We start from the raw sequence: 20180 nt of genomic DNA, 5'->3' as shown, positions 1-20180 counted from the left end.
ATTCCCATTGAACAAAATGTGGAGGGGGAAGAGTTTTATATGTGTGTGTGCGTGGATCCTCTGCTGCTTGAAACCTTTCAAGGTACAGACTTTACTGGTTATGACCTCATGTCATCTGGCCTTTTTACTTTGGAACCCATTGAGGCCAGGATGCCTCCAGTGTAAGGTATCTCCATTTGAGAAAGGGCTTGCTTAGGGTCAATTCTGTACTCCTTTTCCCTGCTTATCATGTGCAAATCAACATACATTGATTCTTTTCTTCTGCTTGCATTTTTTTAAAAAAAAAGTGCTGTGCAATTTCCCCAGATCTATGGATTCTTCTATTTTTTTTAATGCTTCAGCATTGCAGTTTTGACTCAATGAATATTAGGATTCCCCATAAATCTTGGGAATAAGGGAATTTTCTGTAAACATTGCAAATGGACATGTCAAATTAAGTTAGTTGCTTGCCGTTTAACATGGTGGGGTGGCAGGGAAGAGGTGAGCTTTCAGCTTCCCCTATACGATTATCTTGGCCCTGTGCAAGCAAAATATTCAAACTCTATGCTCTAGCCTTCCTCAATGCCCTCCAGTCTTTAGGCCAGAGGTAGGGAATGATGGCCCCTTTATGACTTGTGGACTTCAACTCCCAGAATTCCTCAGCCAGCTGACTCGTGAATTCTGGGAGTTGAAGTCCAGAAGTCATAAAAGAGGTGTTCTAGACCAATTCCTGAAATTCTTGCATATAATTATGCAGGCTGGGGAATTTTGGGAAATGAAGACTGCACATCTGAAATCACCAAGGTTAGAAAGATTGCTCTGTGGAAGCTGCAAAAAGGACAGACTCCCTTACATCAATGGCCAACAGAAATAAAAGGGTGTTTGATTCTGTCAGTTCTCTCCTTAACGGTTGTATAAGTTAACCCCAAAGAAGTACATCATTTATAATTAAAACCAAAAATCTGGATAATAATTTTTTGGGGGTATTATTATTTTAACCAACAGCTTTTAGTAAACCTGCAGCGCCTTGGGGTGGTGGTGTATGCTTAGGCTGCTTTAGTTTTCTCATTCAAAAATCATTTTCTTTCTAATTTGGGGACATTTGTTTTATTTCCAACTCCCATTAATTATGAGCCAAAACAAGAATACTTAGCTTATTCTCTTAAACCCAAAATTCAAAGACCAGAGTCTATTTCAAGAATGAATATTTTGTGTGTGTGTGTGTATTGTGTAATCACCAGGGTTCTCCTCTCAGCTGCAAGCCCTGAAGGAAGATGATCAGGATGCTTTTTCATTGTAGGGTGTGGTAAAGTATGGTAAAGAAGTTGGAAAATACCTTCTTTGCTTAAAAGGATGAATCTAGTAGATTTGACTGTGTAAAACAGCACTCCACCCCCAAATCTGAGCACTTAAACTCATGAGGTACTTGCTACACATTTTGGCTTTCTAGAGACATACTATAAAAAATTCTTGCCACTCACTTCCCTTCTCCTCATATGCAGAGTCTCATATGCTCTTCTGGTTTTTTCTTTTAATAGACATAGCAATAGCACTTAGACTTACATACCACTTCACAGTACTTTACAGCCTTCTCTAGGCAATTTACAGAGTCAGCCTATGGTCCCCAACAATCTGGGTCCTCATTTTACCCACCTCAGAAGGATGGAAGGCTGAGTCGACCTTGAGCCTGGCGAGATTCGAACTGCCAAAATGCTAGCAGTTGGCAGTCAGCAGAAGTAGCCTGCAGTACTGCACCCTAACCACTGTGCTACCATGGCTGTTATGTTCTAAGAAATTAAGTTTCCATGAATATGACTTCAGACAGATAGTCCTCGATTTACGGCCACAGTTGATGCTAATATTTCTGTTGCTAAGCGAGACAGATGTTAAATGAGTTTTGCCTCATTTTACTATCTTTTGCCACAGTTGTGAATCACTGCAGTTGTTAAGTTAGTAACATGATTGTTAAGTGCATCTGACTTCCCCATAGGCTGCCTGTCAGAAGATTGCAAAAAATGATCACACAATGTCTGGACATTGCAACTGTCACAAATGTATACATCGTTTGCAAAGCTCCCAAAATTTGATCATAGGGATGCAGCAACAGTCATAAGTCTGACAAATAGACATTAAAAAAAAAGTCTCTTTTTCCCAGTGCCTTTGTAACTTTGAACAGTCACTAAATGAATGGTGGTAAGTCGAGAACTTCCTATACTGCTAGAAAATCAGAAGGATTTGGGTGTGATTTAATATTCTGTTACAAAATCTCTCAGACATAGGTGAACAATTTTGTGAGTAGCTCCCTTCAGTGGTGGGTTCCGGCCCAGTATGGCCGTACTGGTAATAGTTGGGAGCAGCGGCCACTGTTACCAGTAAGATGGTTCGTTTGGCCCACCCGCCCGCCCGTTTTCCATACCGGTTTTTAAAGCAACCAGCCAATTGCGCATAGCATGCAGTGCCTGTGCGACCTCCGACGAGCAGCTGGGCGTCGCAAAGGGCGGTGGAGTGTGCATGCGTGCGCAGCGCATGTGCACGACCAGGATGCCCGGCCCCATGTGCAACATACCGGTAGCAACAGTGAGAGTAACCCACCACTGGTTCCCTTCCTTAGAAGATTTGGGCACAACCATATACAATTGGGTGGGAAGAGAATTTCCTTTTATTTTTAATGGTAACATGATTATTAACACAGTTTTAAAATGGCAAGAAATAGTGCTGGTTTTAGCAGAGAACCCAGTACAAAAGGGAACACTGCGTGTGTGTGTGTGTGTGTGTGTGTGTGTGTGTTAAAGATAATTTTTCTCTCCTTTCCCACACAAGGAGCTGGTTTGAAGATGAGCAATTGAGAACATCAACCGTGTTTCCTCACAACAAATAAGTGTCCTAAGTTCTTAGTATTCAAATACATGTGCAGAAGTAGAAAGAATGATTTGATGAAAGATTCATGGAGGATAAATTTATCAATGGCTGCTAGTCATAATAGCTATATTACTCTTGACCTTTGAGACAATATGCTTTTCAGCATAATTGCTGCAGACTCCCCTTGGGAGAATACTATTGTATTTATGTCCTGCTGGTAGACATCATAGGCCTCTGGTGGGCCACTGTGGAAACAGGATACTGGGTTAAATAGGTCTTTGGGCTGATTCAGCAAGACCTTTCTTATGGTTTGACAGGTGTGAAAATAAACTCGCATATGAACAATAACTTCTAAACTGGTCACATCTTTGGTTTATATGAAACTCTTAAGATGGCTTTAAAATAAGATTACTTTTACCAAAAGAATTAATTATTTCAAAGCAACAAGAGTTCTTATTCAGACTTACTGAAAGAAATAGTGGAACTTCCTGGCATTTCCATCGTTTAATAAGTTTGTCTCCATTTAGAACTGTTTAGAAAGTTCTACTCATTACTTGTTTTTCATTACAGTTATTTTTCGTGCTTTCCAAGGAAAGCATACACATTATCTTATGCTAAGGGCAGAGATGGAGAAGCAAGAAATTTTTGCTTTAAGGTTATATGTGCAACAGATGCTGAAAACCTAACTCATTGTGATGTATTGACAGAATAATAGAGTTGCAAGAGACCTTGGAGAACTTCTAGTCCAACCTTGCTTAAGCCAGAGACCCTATATACCATTTCAGACAAATTGTCCTATCTCTTCTTATTTATTTATTTATTTAATTAGATTTCTAGACTGCCCCCTCTCCCCGAAGGGACTCGGGGCGGTGTACAGGTAAAAATTTAAAAAAACCATACAAACAATAGTATACATAGCTAAAATTAGATTAAATAGCCCCTGTACGAATTTATAAAAATTAAAAACTTCGACCATAAAACCAATCATAAAAATTTAAAAGTAAAACTGAGGTGGGAAAGCTGGGATTAGGCCAGGCCGGCTAGCTGAAACAGGTGGGTTTTAAGTTTCTGACGGAAGGAGCGGAGGTCCGTAGTCATTCTAATGTCAGGGGGAAGGTCATTCCAGAGGGTCGGGCCCATCACAGAGAAGGCCCTTCCCCTAGACGTCGCCCGCTGGCACAGCCTAGTGGACGGCACCCGGAGGAGTCCCTCTCTGTGTGAGTGAATCGGCCGAAGGGATGTATGGGGCAGGATACGATCCCGCAAATAACTAGGTCCTGTGCCATGGAGCGCCTTGAAGATGATGGTCAACACCTTGAAACGCACCCGAAAAGCCACAGGCAGCCAGTGTAGCCCGCGCAGGAGAGGTGTTACGTGGGAGTAGCTAAAGACTCCCGAGATTGCCCGCGCGGCCACATTCTGAACCAGCTGCAGCCTTCGGGTGCATCTCAAGGGGAGCCCCATGTAGAGAGCGTTGCAGTAGTCTAGCCGGGACGTCACAAGCACATGAGTGACTGTGCGAAGGGCGCTCCGGTCCAATAGGGGACGCAATTGGCGCACCAGGCGAACCTGGTGGAACGCCCCCCTGGCCACGGCTGTCACAATTGTCCTATCTCTTCTTTAAAGTCTCCAGTGTTGTAACACCTATAGCTTTTGGAGGCAAGCTGTTTCATTGATTAGTTGTTCTATTTATCAGGAAACTTCTCCTTAGTTCTAGGTGGGTTTTCTCCTTGATTAGTTTCCATCCATTGCTTCTTGTCCTGCCTTCAGGTGCTTTGGAGAATCAGGTGCCTCTTCTTTGTGGCAGCTCCTTAGATATTGGAACACTGCTATCATGTCACCCTTAGTCCTTCTTTTCATTAAACTAGACATACCCAATTTCTGCAAGTATTCTTCATATGGTTTGGCCTCCAGTTCCCTAATTGTCTTTGTTGGTCTTCTCTGCACTTTTCTAACATCGCAACATCTTTTTTGTATCATGGGAATCAAAACTGGATGCAATTTTCCAAGTGTGGTCTTACCAAGGTATGCGATACTAACACTTCATGTGATCTTGATTCTACCACTCTGTTAATGTAGCTTGGGATTGCATTGGCTTTTTTAGCAGCAACAACACACTTATGGTTCATATTTAAGTGATTGTCCACTAGGACACCAAGATTCCTCTCGCAATTACTACTGTTGAACCAGGCCCCACCTAGTCTATAGCTGTGCATTTGGTGTTTTTGTTGTTGTTGTTGCCTAAATGTAGAACCTTATTTTTCTTACATAATTTATAGAAGTGCAATTGAGATGAGCTTCTGTAAATTATTTATATTATGTATTTCTAATATATGTGACAAATATTTGGAGCACATTCCTGTGATAATAAGTAGTTCTTACACAAGGTAGATGAACTTAGGTCCCAGGGTTACATAAAGCTACAAAAAGCTTTTGAGTAAAATTCCAAGACCTCTTCTGAACTGTTATTAAATATAACAGTTTACTGTTGGAAGTTTATGGAAGTTTACTCTGCATTGAAGCAATGAAATCAAATTCCATGGGTTTTTAAAAAAATTGTCTCCAACATGCCACTCAAAAGGCAAAGGCATTTGCCCTCACCCCAAATGTATAGCCCTATTTTATGCACTCAGGTTCAAATTATTACATTTGAAATTGTATAAGTCTTGGTTGCCTGATAAAACTATGATCATTTATCACTGCCAGAGCAAACAAATTTAGATAAAGGGGATCATCTCTGTTTCTCAGGACAATAATTAATTTGAATAGTAAACATTTACAACACATTCAATTTAAGTAGTTGCTGGAATGAAATACAATAATAACCATGTAAAAACAAACTACAATAAAAACAATAATATCACAGTATTGCCTAAATAGACAACGAATGTACTGTAAACTGATGGTGACTTCAAGTTGATCTGAGGTCATTAAGGCTGGTTAGAATTAAAATTAATATTTTCAGTCAGCATCGAAATGAAGCACTGTTGGTGTTAGACTGGCTTCAGAATGTGCTATATCCGGGGCACTAGAGATCATACACAATATATTTCAGTAATGTTTGAGGTATCCTGGCAACATTAATCAGAATGTCTTAACAGAATTATTAAATTTTTTATTGGTTCATATTTAAAGTGCTGTGAGATACTTACACTGCTGTCCCACTGGAAATGAATTAAATTGTGTCTATTGGGATTCAGGCCTTCTGTGAAAAGAGAAGAGCAAATATGAAAAGTAGGATTGTAATTCTATAAATGTCTGTTCCAAAGTAAATCCCTTTGAGTTTAATTGGACATGGTGAGTATTGGAATGCATCTTGATTTCATTTAAGCTGTATTTCCTTATTTTATTATTCGTATCTATAGACCGCCCCCTCTCCCGAAAGGGACTCGGGGCGGTGTACAGTCACTAAAATGCGTTATAAAATACATACATAAAACAGTTAAATAATTAAATACGTAGGTGGAGGAGGTTACAAGACTGTATATAGAATAATAAATATAGTACATTAAAAACTCTAATAACCCAAGAGTTAAAATATTACCCAAAATTACCCATTAAAATATATCCATCGGGAGGTAAAAACTAAGAATGTGCCAGGCCAGCTAATCGAAACAGGTGAGTCTTTAATTTTTGACGGAAGGAACGGAAGTCAGTGGTAGTTCTAATGTCGGGGGGGAGGTCATTCCAGAGGGTTGGGCCCATCACAGAGAAGGTCCTACCCCTAGGCGTCGCCCGCTGGCACTGCCTAGTGGACGGCACCAGTAGTAATCCCTCCCTGTGAGAGCGGATTGGTCGTAGGGATGTGTGCGGGAGGATACGATCCCGCAGGTAACTGGGTCCTGTGCCATGGAGCGCTTTAAAGATGGTAATCAATACCTTGAAACGCACCCGAAAAACCACAGGTAGCCAGTGCAGCTCGCGCAGGAGAGGTGTCACATGGGAGTATCTTGAGCTCCCCATAATCACCCGCGCGGCTGCGTTCTGAACTAGCTGTAGTCTTTGGATGCGTCCCAAGGGAAGCCCCATGTAGAGGGCATTGCAGTAGTCCAGGCGAGACGTCACCAGCGCATGAGTGACCGTGCGTAGGGCATCCCGGTCCAGTAGGGGGCGCAATTGATGCACCAGGCGAACCTGGTGGAACGCCCCCCTTGCCACGGCTGCCACATGGTCATCCATAGACAGCCGGGCATCTAGGAGGATGCCCAAATTGCGCGCCCGCTCCACAGGGGGGAGTTGTTCACCCCCTATGGCCAGCGATGGAATTAGCTGGCTGAACCGGGGTGCCGGTAGCCACAGCCACTCAGTCTTGGAGGGGTTGAGTTTGAGTCTGTTGTCCCCCATCCAGACCCCGACGGCTTCCAAACACCGGGACATCACTTCGACAGCCTCCTAAATCCTTCCCATGAATTTCTCAGTTCAGAAAATGTTAATTAATTTTCATTTGTCAATACATAAAAATGATTACACTGATTAAAAACATACATAGGAATATACTTTTAATTATAGTTTTAATACTTTTAATTTTCGGTATATTACCATGGCCACTTCAGCAGCTAAAATATTTCAGTTGTTTGTGGGTTTTGTATGCTGCTTGTTAAGCCTGAAGAGGCGGAAGTTATCTAAAACTTATAATTTAAGATTCCAGCATACTTTTGTGGTGCAGAGTATGAGGAGCAGAAAAAAATGCCATGTTTTATGCTGTTTATACTTTAATTATCTTTTTGTTTCATTTCTTCCTTATTTGAAAGAAAAAAAAATATCCTGCTTTGTCAAAATTATAAATAAATTTAGTTGTAAGTACAAATCTATATGACCACGGAGATGTCTTTGTACAGTGCTGGCTCTTTGGTTTTGAAACGGAGATGAGCATCGCCCCCTAGAGTCGGGGATGACTAGCACATATGTGCGAAGGGAACCTTCTTAAATTTCAATAATATACTTCAGTGAATAGACTTCTCTTCTGTATTTCTAATAGTATTAAATGATGCCATCTCCTTATCATCTGAGTTTTTCTCTTTGCTGTTACTTAGTTAATTGTTGGAGCTTGGGCATTCAGTTAACTAGGTGAAACTCTTCATGAGAAAATCTCAGTGCCGCAGAGATGATTAGTTCTCTTTTAATACAATCTTGGTCAGTTTGGTTGAATGTCCTGTGTGCCTATTTTTTTTTTTTTCATCCTGTATAATCAGGTTTGGTTCTAGGTGGAAAGTTCAATTATATCCCTACCGTCAATTACCCTCCTCCAAGTCCCCCCCCCCTCTTTTCCTATAGTACCTCCAGCCTCCAACTTCCTTAGTTCTGTTAAGTCCCTTCTTCAATCTTCTTTGGTTCTGGGAAACTGGAGCCACACATTTAGAATTAGGAGTTTCCCTTTAAAAAATGACAAATTGATAATTCTGCTGACATCATTTTCCAATGGATGCTTCCTCCCTCTTGGTTTATTTAACTTTAAATTGAAATGTATGTACCTAATAATGATAAGTTTATATGCACAGGTATTTTTCAGTTTAAGATTGCCTATGAATTCTGAGCTTGCTTTATCAGTTGCATTGTTTATTTCTCTATTTAATAAATCAGTACCAGTATGTCCCAGGAGAACCAATCCATCAGTGATGGGATTCAATTTTTTTTACTACCGGTTCTATGGGTGTGGCTTGGTGGGTGTGGCATAGCTTGGTGGGCGTGGCAGGGGAAGGATACTGTAAAATCTCCATTCCCTCCCCACTCCAGAGGAAGGTTACTGCAAAATCCCCATTCCCTCCCAATCAGCTGGGACTCTGAAAGCAGAGAATAGATGGGGGCAGGGCCAGTCAGAGGTGGTATTTGCCGGTTCTCCAAACTACTCAAAATTTCTACTGCTGGTTCTCCAGAACTGGTCAAAATCTGCTGAATACCACCTCTGCAACCCATGGCTGTACAGAATGGGTTTTATGAAAAATAAGCAAAGCTCACTGTAATGCTTGGATGCATCTGGATTGGCTTAAAGTCATTATTGCTGAGCTGATTGCACTTTACCAAATGTACCCTGGAGGTTGGTTGTTTTTTTTTCTGCGCCCTTGTTAGCATGAATATTTCCATTTGCCTCAGTGGAGACTCAGAATTGTAGTGTGCTAAAGTATTTTTGGACACTCCATGGAGCCATAATGGAACAAGCTTTCATCAACTCAAGACCGTATGAGACAACGTACAAGCAACCACCCTGACCAAATGTCTCTCCTCTTCTCTTGCACCTCCGTTTCTGGGACAAATGACTTGACACATCGTTAAAAAATGGGGAAGTTAAAACAGGGAAAAGATGCTTTAGTGAGTCAGTTAACAGCTGTGGGTTTTGCATTGACTACATCCTGTGTGTTCTGAAATGAGGGCTCATAATAAAACACTTTCAGATCATGAAGGATTAAAGATACTGGTGGCTCTCTTAGGAGTGGTATTTGGAAAATGTGGCCTAAGTGTAGCCCAAAAGTACTTTTGTTGTCTTTGGCTTGTCAGCTAATGTGATCTTTTGTATACTTCTGATACCTTAAATTGATGTTGAAAAGCTTAATAACTAGCATATTAAAAAAAAAACCAACGCTTATTCTTATGATTGAGTTTCCTTAAACAAGAAATTGGCTTCTTTGCAAGTATAACTTTGATTAGAATTTCTTTCCAGTTCAGAACCTGTAACGAGCGTCTTTTTTTCACTTTTTTCCCACCCGACTTTAGACATATGAAAATCCACGAGAAGGATGCAACGGGCGCCACAAGTACAACCCCTGCCTCTCCACTGAAACGCAGGCGCTTGTCCACTAAACGAAAATTCAGTCATGAGGCCGAGGCCGACAAGGAAGAGCAGAGTCCAGCAAAGAAGGTCATCTAGCAAAAAAAATCCCGCTGGTTGCTTAAAACAAGAGATTATGAATTCAGTTAATCACTTAAAAGTGGAAAGAAGGCAAAATATAATAGATACACAATAGCCAGCTTGTAATTTAAGACACACAGCACACTTTAGAAGTTGTGCATACTTCTTCTGAAAGCATTATGCAGTATTTTGGATAAAGATATATACTTAACAAAGTAACTAGTCAGGACAAGAAATAAAAACATTGTAGGTTTTTCTTCAGCTCCTGTACTTCCCAGCCAACAGAAGATGTTGTGAAGATGTCTATTTATCTATGCTGGTCTCCATTATTTATCTCAAGGACTGATGTTAAATAAATGATAGTCTAACTTTGGATTATCTTCAAAGATTCATCATAAAATATTAGTGAAAACCTTCTCTGTCAACACAGCAACTTCAAACAATGTTTTGAATTCTGCATTTTGATTCTTTGTACTTATTATTATTATTTGGAATAATTACATTCCTACACTGGATTTGTTTTGAGTGAGTGACAGTTGATTGATTGTGATCAAATTGTTTTGCCTGATAACTTTGAGAAATGAAGTAATTTCCTCCATATGTTCATATTCTGTGTGATGTGGAGTACCTTTTAAAGGGATAAAGGGAGTGGAATGAGAGAAATATCCAAACAGGTCAAAAGAGCTAATTAAACTAAACTTAAACTAGTTATACAATACAATACAATACAATACAATACAATACAATACAATACAATACAATACAATAGTAGAGTTGGAAGGGACCTTGGAGGTCTTCTAGTCCAACCCCCTGCCTAGGCAGGAAACCCTATACCGTTTCAGACAGATGGCTATCCAACATCTTCTTAAAGACTTCCAGTGTTGGGGCATTCACAACTTCTAGAGACAAGCTGTTCCACTGATTAATTGTTCTAACTGTCAGGAAGTTTCTCCCCAGTTCTAAGTTGCTTCTCTCCTTGATTAGTTTCCACCCATTACTTCTTGTTCTGTCCACAGGTGCCTTGGAGAATAGTTTGACTCCCTCTTCTTTGTGGCAACCCCTGAGATATTGGAACACTGCTATCATGTCTCCCCTAGTCCTTCTTTCTCTTAAGCTAAACATACCCAGTTCCTGCAACCGTTCTTCATATGTTTTAGTCTCCAGTCCCCTAATCATCTTTGTTGCTCTTCTCTGCACTCTTTCTACAGTCTCCACATCTTTTTTACATCGTGGCGACCAGAACTGAATGCAGTATTCCAAGTGTGGCCTTACCAAGGCATTATAAAGTGGTATTAACACTTCACGTGATCTTGATTCTATCCCTCTATTGATGCAGCCTAGAACTGTGTTGGCTTTTTTGGCAGCTGCTGCACACTGCTGGCTCATATTTAAATGATTGTCCACTAGAACTCCAACTTAACTTAAACTAAAGTGCTTTGTAAGGAAATATTCACATTCCTTAATGTTGATGACTTTAAAAAAAATGGATCTCCAAATATAAAAAGTAATTCCTGCCTTATCCTTATAGAGTAAATCCATTTTTGTAACATTTAGCTAAGGGATAAAGCAGTGAATTATTTACCATCTCAAATGTATTGCTTTCAGAAACTGTTACTTGAATTGCAGTCTGGGTTTTAACATTTATCCTTTTTTTTAAACCATGAACAGGTTGTGGAGGAACCACAAAATGGTGAAACTGAAAAAAGAGCTGATGAAATTTATCGATGTCCAGTCTGTTTCAAAGAATTCTCTTGCAAGTTTGGGCTGGAAACCCACATGGAAGTACATCCAGATACCTCATTGAGGTAAGAAGAGTGCTAAGAGATAGTTTGTGAAACACAAGGTATTTCATGTTGATGTCATGTGCAGCAAATTTGAGTCACATTTGAACTCTAAAGGGGCCTATTTCTAATGAAATGGGCTCTGAAGGCATTTTTTAAAAGCATTATAAGACTTCATTGCTGTTACCATTACTTTTACTACCTTCATGACAAAACAAAATACATCTTGGGAAGGAAAAATTTAGGTTAAGAGATTTCTGGAAGCCCATACATCTTACCGTTGCCAAGTTTAGAAAACAGTGGTTTGGATGGTGTGATCTTTGTGCAATCAGGTTCCTGTGAATGCACTAATCTGTTCTTATTTCTGTTGCACTCAAATTATAGTGTGGTGCAAGGAGCTTAATCTAGCATAGAGTATCAATCAGTAGTTGAGAGACAGGTCTAAAATGTGTCTCTCAGTAAGTGTCTTTGTGGCATTCAGGGTCCAAGTTCCCATACAATTGTAGATCATGCTAAAAATGAGGCTGGGCAGTTTGAAGTTCAGATGTTGTAGGAACTTGTTCTTTTAGCAGGCCATATGAACCAACTTGTCACACATTATGATTTAGCAGTTTGTGCCTAAGCTGTTATGTGAACCTGGTAATTGTATTCTGTTACTCTGATTTAGCATGGAATGTGAACTTCATCACTTGTAGCATTGTATAATTTGTCTACGTTTCCACTTTGTAGGGTTTTTGTTGTTGTTGTTGTTAAGTTGGTCCTTAACAATTTTTTAAAAAGAATTCTCACATTTGAAAGGGCCAGGCAGTTTAATTTAGTCCGTCAGTGTGCTTCCTGCTTCCCAGAGCAGAATGCTTGCTCATATGTGCATGCTGATATATGTGTCCTGTGTGTGTACACTTCCTGCCTAGAAGCACCTTTTCCTGAAAACTAATTACTTTAACTCTTTTGATAAGGTTAATGAAACGAAATAGATTGGCATAGTAGATCTAATGTTGGAGGGATAGCAAATCCGTAGTAATTTATTTTTAATTACCTCTCAAAATATTTTTGGCAGAATAAGTCCTTGGGAGTCAAGTGCACACAGGATTATTGTGCAAATTGTTAAGGTCTGAAGAATGGCTGCTAGTCTTGCTTTGAAACTGTGCAGAGATGCTGTAAGTGACCAGGTAGATTCAAACCTATTCTGCTACTGTCAAATTAGCAAGTGAATAGGAAGGGTGATCAGTCTGATACTTGGCAGAGTGAGCAATACACCACTGTCTTTTGAATGTAAATGTAAATCTCTAAACACGTGCATTGATTAGGTGAGAGACTACTCTTTTGAGGAGAGGTGGGCAGTCTCTTTTGATGATGTGACACCTTTAAATTATGCATTTTTGATCATTACGGCTAAGGGCAGCCCTCTCCATGAGTGCTATGTGTGTGTGTCCATATGCAAAATAATAAGGTCCTTTGTTGCACTGACAATTGGCTGCAAATGAGGCGCTTACCCTAGAATTTACTCTTCAGGTCTAGACTCTTGTCCTATTGAACCAACCTGAAGCTAGCCACACTGGCTAGTTAGGGCAGGGACATCACTGATGTCTTCTAGGGACCATCAATACCATCACTAGGAGGTGGGCACAACACTGCCCTTTTCATCCTGGCTTCCCTCCTGCTAGGATTAGTTAAGACTCTAGTTTTCTCTTCAGTCAGGCCAGCCAGCAGGGCTCCAGCTATTTTGGTGCATTTATATAGGAGCGATGATATAATTAGCCGAACTGGGAAATGCCACATGGCCAATAGGGAAAAAACAAGCAGTCTTTCACATGTTGGATTTTTCTCTTCTGAAACTGCTCCATGCCTGGTTTGGTTTTCCTACTGAAGCTATAAATGTTACTTCCCCTCAGCATTCAACAGCTTTAGCAGTAGCAAAACTAAATGACTGAAAAAAGGCTTTTTGATTAATTAGGATTTAAATCATAGAATCAAGATTAAAGGCACTAAGACCATTCTGTGACTGTCTAGCAACTGTTTTAGCACAACCAGCAAAGAGGAACTTATCACTTTTCTGGTTCCGTTGTTAAGCTTCATTTGTCAATAGAAAGATTTTTCCCTCTAATGTTCAGTTGGGCGCACGCGCGCACACACAAACACAGAATTTTCCTCCTATTTTCCCCCTAACAACAACCCTGTAAGGTGGGTTGGCTGAGAGAGAGTGACTGGCCCAAAATCACCAACTGACTTTCATGGCTAAGGTGAAACCTGAACTCACTTTTACCTAAAAGGATGTTGCATAGAACAAGATTGGTACTTGGGTTATCACATTCTTCTTCTCTGTTGATCCTTGTTGCTTTCTTTGAACATATTTCAATTTCATTGAATGCTCCTTAAAGTGCAGTGCTGGGATCTGGAAATCTGAAGTGAGATCTGACCAATGTAAGAAGTATTTTGTCCTGTGGTTTGGAAATTACACATCAATTGATGTAGTTTAAAATTGCAATTACTTTTCTTTCTTTCTTTCTTTCTTTCTTTCTTTCTTTCTTTCTTTCTTTCTTTCTTTCTTTTTTTCTTTCTTTCTTTCCTTCCTTCCTTCCTTCCTTCCTTCCTTCCTTCCTTCCTTCCTTCCTTCCTTCCTTCTTTCTTTCTTTCTTTCTTTCTTTCTTTCTTTCTTTCTTTCTTTCTTCTTTCTTTCTTTCTGCAGCCATCTCACAATGCTGAGTCATACTGATTTTTCAGCCATCTGCTACTCAGAAAACTTCTTCACACCTAATATTGCTTAACTTGGTATCCTCTATCATATTCCTGTTCAAATTATTTCGGGCCTCTCTACATGCATTACTTTTAGATTTGTCTTTTTAAAATTTCATTCAACTTTTCAGCCTTTTCTCTACTTTATCAAGTTCATTTCTGAATTGTATTTTTGTCTTCCTAGGGTGTTAGACATCCCATCCACTTTTGTATCATTTACAAATTTGATAAGCATTTGTTTTACCTCATTCAGTTCCTTCATAAAGACTTGTTCAAGAATTCAGGGCCCATGACTGGATCTTGAGACTCCACTCATTTGATGAAGAAGAACTGCTCTTTATGTATGATTTTCAACCCCACCTACATGATCAGTTTTGTTTCGTGTGATTTAGTGTGCCTTTACTGCTTGCCATAATGCTCATCAATATGCTATGAGGTACTTTATTAAGTGCTTTGCTGAAATTAAGATTTGTCTACAGCACTCTGGAAAAGTATGATTGGTTGTTGTTAACAAGCACATGTTGACTTCTGGTAATTGTTACATTGTTTTTTAAAGCACACCAAGATCATTCTCTTTGTGGTGTGTTTTATAATCTTCCCAGGCATCAGGGCTGGATTGCTGTGTAGTTCTTTGGATTTTCATTTTCGTCCTCCATTGTCTGCTACTTTACCCCTTCTGGATTTCTGGAATTTAATACACAAAAACTTAATCCTCAGCAAGTTCTGGGGATACCCCAGGTTGCCATTGAAACTCTTCTACTTAAGTAGGTGCTCCCAGTCTGTGTTTCTGTCAGTCTCAGCCTTCATTCCAGCTCCTTCATTCTGCTTCTCAAAGTTGCCTAGGAGAATACAAACCCTCTTGTTGGTAACAACTGAACAAAAATACAAGTTAGTTTCGTTCTTGTGTAGTTGATTGGAGATTTGAATCTGACACTGGTTTCATTCTTACTTTGTCTTTCCTTGACAGCCAGTATACCATCGTCCTTAGGTTTCTGTCCATCTTCCTCTCTGCTTGTTGTCTTCATAATAGCTCTCTAAGAACTTAAAACAATGGAACCAGTGTTTTGTGGACTGTTGGGGTATATAGCATTGCACGTAATTCTTGAAATGATTTTTTAAAAAACCAACTGAAGATAAAAGTCTGCAGGATTTCTGTCTTCATTGCTTTGGTGTTTGTGATGTGAGATTGGGAAACTTGATGGTGCAACTTTGTGCGCACTGAAGATGGTATCCCTTCATACTAAGTTCTGTAATGTATGGCGTTACATGTCTACTTGAGTTTAAAAGGGGAAAGGGATAAGAATGTGTCAAAGTTTGGTTTAGATGTTATGGTTGGTAGGAAAATACCTGAGGGGATAGACTTAGATCATTTTATCCTATTGTGCTTCTTGAAGGTTTGTTGCTGAAAATTTGATGTGAATAATCAGGGATTTTACAATCAACTACACTTTTGAATACAATTAGGCAGAGAGACTCACTGGAGAAGAGCCTAATGCTGGGAAAGATTGAGGGCAAAAGAAGAAGGGGACTACCGAGAAGGAGGTGGCTGGATGCAGTCACAGAAGCAGTAGGCGTGAGCTTAAATGGACTCCAGAGGATGGTAGAGGACAGAAAGACCTGGAGGAGCATTGTCCATGGGGTCACGATGGGTCGGACATGGCTTTGCAACTAACAACAACAAGGCAGAGAGAGAGAGAAGAACCAACTTTGATGAATAAAGAGCTTTTAGATCTGAATGGGCCAGATTTTTATGAACATGTAAGCTAAATGGCTAAGATTCTAAGCTTGTTGATCAGAAAGGTCAGCAGTTTGGCGTTTCGAATCCCTAGCACCGTGTAACAGAACGAACTCCCGTTACTTGTCCCAGCTTCTGCCAACCTAGCAGTTTGAAAGCACGTAAAAATGCAAGTAGAAAAATAGGGACCACCTTTGGTGGGAAGGTAACAGCATTCCATGCACCTTCGGTGTTTTTAGTCATGCCGGCCACATGACCACAGAGCCGTCTTTGGCTGGATCTTTGGCTGGATCTTTGGCTTTGAAACAGAGATGCGCACCGCTCCCCAGAGTCGGGAACGACTAGCACATGTGTGCAAGGGGAACCTTTACCTTTACTTAAGCCTGTGAAATGAACAGCTAAGTCTGTGACATCCAGTATATTTCCTTTCTGTTTGTTTCTTTTATTAGCAAATATTGACTTTTTCCCTCCAATTTATACTTCCTGCCCTGTCTCCTCCCTGTTCTGTCCTTCACAGATTCTAAACTTGTATAAACTTCCTTAGTCTCCTCTCAGACTTTGCTCCTTCAGCTGCTCCTCAGGCTTTATTTGTCAATCTCCTCCTTGACCATTATCAAACCTTTCCCTGGGAGGCTCTGCTTTCACTTCAGCTGAAAGCGAGAATAGGAATCTTAATTGGAACATGCCAGTGTGCTCTGAGAAGTTTTCAAAGCTTCCTGGTTGCAACCTAAACTTGTGCAGGGAGTGTTCTTCTGCCTTCTAGAAGTAGCGGCAAGCCTATTAATGCAGGGTGAGGAATATTATTTCTATACAACAGCTGGCACGATATACTGGGGAATTAATTGAGTCCTGCTGTAATATAGAACCTCTTTTCTTGCAGATAAAAGCTCCTGATTGTGTTTATAAGCTGTTGAATAACAGTTGTCTTGTCCCACTATCCGTTGGTCAGATTTTCACCCTTGGCTCTTTTCCCTTCAGTATTAATGCCAGCTCCTCTAGTGCCAGTAACTGGGGATTAATGCAGCTGTTTGATCCCATTTCTCAGAGACTTCTGAGCAAAAGCCTGGACTGGGGCTTGTCCTGAAAGGCAATCAGCGTGGCGAACTGCTAATGTTAACAGGGACATAAACCAGTGCACATTTAATAAAGGTGAACATTGAAATATTTTCAACAGCGAATAAGTCATTTGCTTTGAAGGGCTACTTAGTGCTTTTTACTTCAAAGCTGTTTTAGAATTCTGTCAATCCCTTCTTAAAGTAGAAAGGATTCAGAAAATAATTTTTGTGATGATGAGGAAACTTATGCCCGAGTATTGGTTAATGTAAACAATTATGTACAGTTCAGATTTACAGCTTTTTTCTCCTCATTGCTAAAAGCTGGGTGTCTTTTTTTTTTTAACCGAAACAAACAGTTTAGGCCTAAAATACTGAATGTACCAAAGTACTAACATTGGGCACTCAAGAAAAGGTGAAGCATTTCTCTGTTGCTTTTGATTTCAGTCAATCAGAAAGATCGGAGGTTCAGGGGTTCGAATCCCTAGTGCCGCGTAATGGAGTGAGCTCCCGTTACTAGTCCCAGATTTTGTCAACCTAGCAATTTGAAAGCATGTAAAAATGCAAGTAGAAAAATAGGAACCACCTTTGGTGGGAAGGTAACAGTGTTCCATGCACCTTCGGCATTTAGTCATGCCGACCACATGACCACGGAGACGTCTTTGGACAGTGCTGGCTCTTCGCCTTTAAAACGGAGATGAGCACCACCCCTAGCGTCGGGAACGACTAGCACATATATGCAAGGGGAACCTTTACCTTTAACATTAACTAGATCTTTAAATCTGCCCACTTAAAAGTTATTAATTTGGAATTAAAGTGGAAATAATTTGAGCTTGTGCTGTCCTTTACCATACTCATTTATCATGATCAGTTCCCTCTTTTGTTTGAGACTCTTGGGGAGGGTTAGGGTGATGGATAATAAAAATACCTCTGCATGTACAACAGAATGCCTTCCTTTTCCTGTGTGCTGCTTGGAGAGTCCAAGCATGGGTTAACACAGCCTATCTGCCCTAGGACTGAGTAGATTTTTCTTTGGTCACTGCTCCTTTGCCTCACTGAGCTCAGTTTAAAAACTCAGTCCACCCGTTAGGACTATTTTTGGGGAGCTCTTCAGTCCTCGATAGATAGCCTGGAACTCTCCAAGCAATTCACAGTAGATTTAGTATTTTTTTATTTTTCTTAGTGTTGCAGAGGACAAGAAGGCGGAAAAAGCATGCCATAAGACGCACCAGGCGGCCGCCTGGGCCATTAAGGCCTCAACTTCCACTTCCTTCTTCACTAGGGCATCCTTACTATGGCTACGCCAGTTGAGATCTAAACCTCCCTCAGAAGGGTCTCGTTGGTGTCACGATCTTAACAAGATCATTACAGCAGTGGAGTACTCCGCGGATGCCTCATTGAACGCGGCAAAGTTTGCCTCCTGAGCCTTAGCCTCCAAATAACCTCACGCCGCCTGCTATGGCTTCGCCACTGGTAGGCGGACATGAAGGCAAAATGGAAGCTGGCTTCAGCTCCGTTCAAAGGAGGGCATCTCTTTGGAGATTCCTTGGAAAAATTTTTTGATAGAGACTAAAGATAAGCAAAAGATCCTTCCCCCCCACTCACAAAAAGAATGAGAAAAAAGGATCTGGATTCTTCAGGAAACAATCCTTTCGGGCCCAGGATAATGCTCAGGCATCCACCTCATTCTCATATCAGAGGGCCTACACTCAAGCTAGTGATAGGAACCAAGACAGGAGCTCCTTTGGCTCCTGGGGTAGACATCAGCAACACGGCTCCTTTTGGAAGCCTTTTCATGGTGGTTCCAACAACCGCCAGTTCAGACGCAGCAAATGACCGCCAGAGCGACCCTCCCATTGGAGGCCAGCTGCAACTCTATGCAGACCGATGGGAGGAGATCACCACGGACACGTGGATCCTCAACATCATCAGGAGGGTCTAGTCCTAGACTTTGTGATCATTCCCCCACAAACGTTTCTTTGTTATCCCATACCCTAAAACCCCTTCAAAAGGTCCCTCACCCAAGCAGAAATCGGTCATCTTCTGCAAATAAATGCCATAGAGCTGGTCCCACTGGACCAGGAGGGGAAGGGATTTTATTCCATTCTCTTCCTGATTCCCAAGAACTCAGGAGGATGGAGGGCCATCTTAGACTTGAAGCGCCCAACCAGTATCTGGCTTACAAGCGCTTCAAGATGCAGTCCCTCCAATCCATCCTGGGATGCATAAGACGAAGGGACCTGCTCACATCCATCGATCTGAAAGAAGCTTATCTGCATGTGCCCATCCATGCATCGCACAGAAGGTTCCTTAGGTTTCACTACGACGGGAGGCACTATCAATACAGGGCTCTGCCCTTCGACCTCTTGTCCGCCCCCAGGACTTTTACCAAGCTTCTTGCAGCAGTTGCGGCTCACCTTAGCGCCCGCCCCATACGCCTGGAATGTTCCCTAGACAACATCATCATTCATTCAACGACTTGTCGCCAGGTTCTAAGCGACGTGCAAATTACCATATGCACCCTACAGAACCACGGGTTTTCGGTGAATCAGAAGAAAAGCCACCTCGACCCGGTGACTCGCATTCAGCACCTCGACACCATAATAGACACTGTTTCATGCCAGGTGTTTCTGTCACCAGACTGGCTATGCAATCTCAGGAACAGAATCCGTCAGTGCCGCTGGGTCAGATTCTTGCCGATTGTTCAACTCTCGCAGCTTCTTGGCATCATGATATCTTGCCTAAATGTAGTTCCCTGGGCTCGGCTGCATGCCAGGGAACTACAGTGGTTCTTGCTGCCGATGCAACTCGCCCAGAAAGGTTCGGCTCCCATTGAAGGTGATTTGCTCCCTGAGGTGGTGGCAGTCGACAGCAGTAGAGAAGGGTTGTCTATTCAAGGAACACGACAGGGTTGTGGTCACCTCAGATGCCAGTCTTTACGGCTGGGGGGGCACATTGCCAAGGTCAACTGGCACAAGGCAGATGGTCACAGACAGAGGCAGCTCGAAGCATCAATTGGCTGGAGCTGAGAGCAGCCAGGCTTGCCCTAAGACGGTTCTCAGCCCAACTGGTGGGTCGCTATGTTCTGTACTCCCAGACAACATTGCAACGAAGGCCTATGTAAATCGGCAGGGCGGCACCCACTCCAGGAGGCTCATGGAAGAGGCAGAGAGACACTTAGCATCAATAAGAGCGGA

The 20180-nt window shown here is 41.4% G+C and overlaps 1 protein-coding gene across 14 annotated transcripts in view; it reads left to right on the top strand.

The window, feature by feature from the left end:
* Positions 1-20180, top strand: part of RREB1 (ras responsive element binding protein 1) — a 190858-nt gene that overhangs the window by 131862 nt on the left and 38816 nt on the right. For all 14 annotated transcript variants that reach the window (XM_081951887.1, XM_081951886.1, XM_081951888.1 and 11 more), the window contains 2 exons: positions 9547-9691; positions 11351-11487. In XM_081951887.1, coding sequence (XP_081808013.1) covers positions 9547-9691; positions 11351-11487 — 282 coding nt within the window. The remainder of the gene's footprint in view (positions 1-9546; positions 9692-11350; positions 11488-20180) is intronic.

This window comes from Natrix helvetica, assembly GCF_964273705.1.
Source record: "Natrix helvetica genome assembly, chromosome: 4".
Lineage (NCBI taxonomy): Eukaryota > Metazoa > Chordata > Lepidosauria > Squamata > Natricidae > Natrix > Natrix helvetica.
Note: the sequence above shows the minus strand (reverse complement) of the source record. Positions and strands in the feature narration are given on the sequence as shown.